Below are 3,606 nucleotides of genomic sequence, written 5' to 3' on the forward strand. Positions count from 1 at the left end.
CCGTTTTTTCTATAGAAGAATAAAATACTTGAATACGTTATCCCCAAGTAGTTTCCTTGGATGATTCATGGTCCTATCCAACCACTCGATAGGGACTCCTTATTTACACAATTTTGTAATTAAATAGAGGAAAAATATTCCCTTTCCAAGATTTCTTGTGCATTCAACCATATTCTTATATAGCCATGTACCAATACATATTTGTTTCTTATGGAGTATCGCATATGTTATGATAGCATGGATTTGACTGATCTCGGATATATCTGTTGTAGGCCATATTCTTGAATGGACAAATTTCATCTGCATCTGGCTTTTGGTGTCATTAACTCTTGATTGAATGTTTAAGGTATTGTTGTCCATGTTTAATATGTCCACATCTCTATCCCTTCTATTAAGAATCTCAGTATTCCCTCTGTGTCTAAATTTTTGAATTCCTTCATATCTATCTTATACAGATAGTCGCGATAATAATATAGTGCATCATAAAATTGACAAATACTCATCTCAGTTACCGAAACATTGATCCCTCTAACCTTCACAAAAGATCGCATCCCACAGAATGGTCTGGTTGCTTCCATTTGTTCAATGCTAGATAAAATTCCTGCACTATAAGAATTACTTTAGACTCTTCAGACAATAAACAAAAATTGGTCCATTCTCTTTCTTTTGCGTTCTCCCAAATGCCTTTAAAATTCTTCATTAAAGGATCAAATCCTTACTCTTAGATAAAAGTAAACAACTGTATTTGTTACAAGTATTTATCCATGTCGCTTTCCTAGAATTCAATAGCTAGACTTGAAATGATTACACTTAAACTAACCATTCAATAACCTATTTTTGCTAAAAATCCTTTGTACAATCTTCTACATCTACAATTTGATATTTCTTTTCGGTAATGGTAAAAATAAGAGAATGGATGTGACCTATTTATGCTTTAGAAGAAGAGAATAATATACTCAAGAGTTATAGTTTATTTATACTTAGCAAGAAGTAAAGAACTAGAAACCTAGTATAATTAAACTACAAAAAACGTCAGCAGTTAGTGTTAGTTCAAAAAGAAGAGTTACGTAGGGGTGTCATGACAACGAGATTAGTTTCCCTATTCTAAATTTTGTCTAGTTTTGCGATGTGCATTATGGGTGTCGTGACATACAAGCCAGATTCCATTATGTTTCGGTTGTGTTGTAGAGTCAACAATTTGGTTGCTTCTTGTTTTCTCCTGAATCGCATAGTGTGTTGTATTGAAAAAATTGTTTGTCATTCCCTCAAAATAATGTATGATTCTTTGGCCATTTACAAGAAAGAGCTGCCCTCTTTTTTCGATCGACTCTATTGTCCTATGAGGTGTCACCTGGTGTATAGTATATGGGCTTTCCCATCTCGATTTAAGCTTTCTAGAATATATTATTAATCTTGAGTTGAACAATAGAACTTTTTGTTTACGGACAAATTCGTGTTTTTGGATCTTTTTTCATGTCGAAGTCTACTCCTGATACATTTTAGTGTTTTTGTAGGCCATAAAGGGAAATTCTTCCAATTCTTGTGGTTGGAATAATCTCTCTTTCTTAGCTAAATTAGGATCCAATTTTAATTCTTCGACTGCCCAATACGCCTTCTTCTCCAATTCAATTGGTAAGTGACAATTCTTTTCGTAAACTAAATTTTATGGGGACATACCTAGAGGAGCCTTATATGTTGTTATGTAAGCCCATAATGCATCATCTATCTTTGCTGCCCTATCCTTTCAACTTGGGTTCACTGTTATCTCTAAAATTTGTTTAATTTCATGGTTAGACATTTTTGCTTGCCTATTAGCTTACGAGTGATAGGCTGTTTTTATTCGGTGTCTTATGTGTTATTTAGCTAAAGGAGATTCGAACTACTTGCTACAAAAATGAGACTTTCATAACTAACTAATGCACGGGGTGTACCAAACCTAGAGAATATGTTTTTTCTCAGAAATCTTACTACAGATTTAGTATCATTAGTAGGCAAAGCTCTAAAGCTCTATTTCGATGCAAAATGGTGGAGGGAACTCCAGTGGGAACTCAAGTTCTTGAAATGATAGGCTATATAAAAAGCCTTGAAAAACTAGGATTCCCTATAGGTGAAGAATTGGCCACCGATGTTATCATGCAATCGTTGTCAGATATTTTTAGCCAATTTGTCCTTAATTTCAATATGAATGAGATTAATAAGACTTTGACACAATTACTCAGCATGTTGGGAACTATTGAAAGTAACATGAAACAGGCTAGACATAAGCCCATTCTAATGGTTTGCAAGAACAAGGGCAAAAGAAAGCCTAAAGCTAAGGCAAAGCCTAAGGACAATGGCAAGGCAAAACCCAACAAAGGAAGTGCTTGATTAAAACCTAAAGGAGGAGCTGCTAAGGAAGGAAAATGTTTTCATTGCGGTGAGACCAGCTATTGGAAGAGAAACTGCCCTATCTATTTTGAAGAGGTCAAGAAGGCAAAGGGAAGCGAAATGTCCACTTCAGGCATTTACGTCTTTGATATTAATTTATCAACTTCTACTTCTTGGGTATTAGATACCGATTGTGGTTATCATATTTGTACCTCTATACAAGGACTGTAAGGAGTAGGAATTTGGCTAAATGAGATGTGGAACTACAAGTTGGAAATGGAGCTAGAGTTGTTTCATTAGCTGTAGGAACACATATTTTATCCTTTCCTAGTAAACTTGATTTAAGTTTTGAGGATTGTTATTTTGTGTCCAATATGACTAAAATCATTATTTCAATTTCTTGTTTAGACAGAATTGATTTAGAGATAATTATTAAGAATAATGTTGTTCATTTTATCTCGATAATGTTTTCTATTGTTTGACACAATTAGTTAATGGCCTCTACATTTTAGATCAAGATATGCCCATTTATAACGTAAATACTAAAAGGTAAAAAATAAATGACTCTAATCAAACTTATCTTTGGCATTGTTGTTTGGGCCATATAAGTGAGAAATGCATATCAAAGCTCCATAAAGATGGATTTTTAGATTCTTTTACTTTCAAATAATTTGATATATGTGAGTCTTACTTGTTGGTTAAAATGACTAAAGCTCATTTTAATTGTAAAAGTGAGCGATCTAGTGATTTGGGCTTAATACATATTGATATGTGTGGGCCAATGAATACACAAGCCAGAAGGGGTTTTCAATACTTCATTACTTTCGCTGATGACTTTAGTAGATATGGGTATATTTATCTTATGTGCCATAAATCTAAAGCCCTTGAAAAGTTCAAGGAATTTAAGAATGAAGTACAAAACCAACTAGGAAAAAGTGTTAATGCACTTTTATTAGATCGAGAAGAAGAATACTTAAGCTTAGAATTTGATGAGCTTTTGAAGGAGTGTAGGATTGTCTTACAACTTACACCTCCTAGTACTCCACAATGGAATAGAGTTTCTAAGAGGAGAAATCAAATATTTTTAGACATGGTCCAAGCACTGATGATTCATGTTGATCTTCCTACTTCTTTTTGGGGACATACACTTGAGACAACTACCTTCACACTAAATCGTGTTCCATCTAAATCGGTTTAGAAGACACCATATGAGATGTGGATTGGGAAGCATCCTAGTAT

The 3,606-nt window shown here is 33.9% G+C and overlaps 1 protein-coding gene across 1 annotated transcript; it reads left to right on the top strand.

Moving 5' to 3' along the window:
- The first annotated feature begins 2,022 nt into the window (after positions 1–2,022).
- On the top strand, positions 2,023–2,367 carry LOC105781457 (uncharacterized). Its single transcript, XM_012606002.1, has one exon. The coding sequence runs from the start codon at positions 2,023–2,025 to the stop codon at positions 2,365–2,367; it is 345 nt and encodes a 114-aa protein (XP_012461456.1).
- Positions 2,368–3,606: the final 1,239 nt, after the last annotated feature.

This window comes from Gossypium raimondii, chromosome 2 (genome assembly GCF_025698545.1).
Source record: "Gossypium raimondii isolate GPD5lz chromosome 2, ASM2569854v1, whole genome shotgun sequence".
Taxonomy (NCBI): domain Eukaryota; kingdom Viridiplantae; phylum Streptophyta; class Magnoliopsida; order Malvales; family Malvaceae; genus Gossypium; species Gossypium raimondii.

Excerpts from the sequence above, each read along its gene's own strand:
- LOC105781457 (XM_012606002.1), top strand. The coding sequence starts at position 2,023 with ATGGTGGAGGGAACTCCAGTGGGAACTCAAGTTCTTGAAATGATAGGC.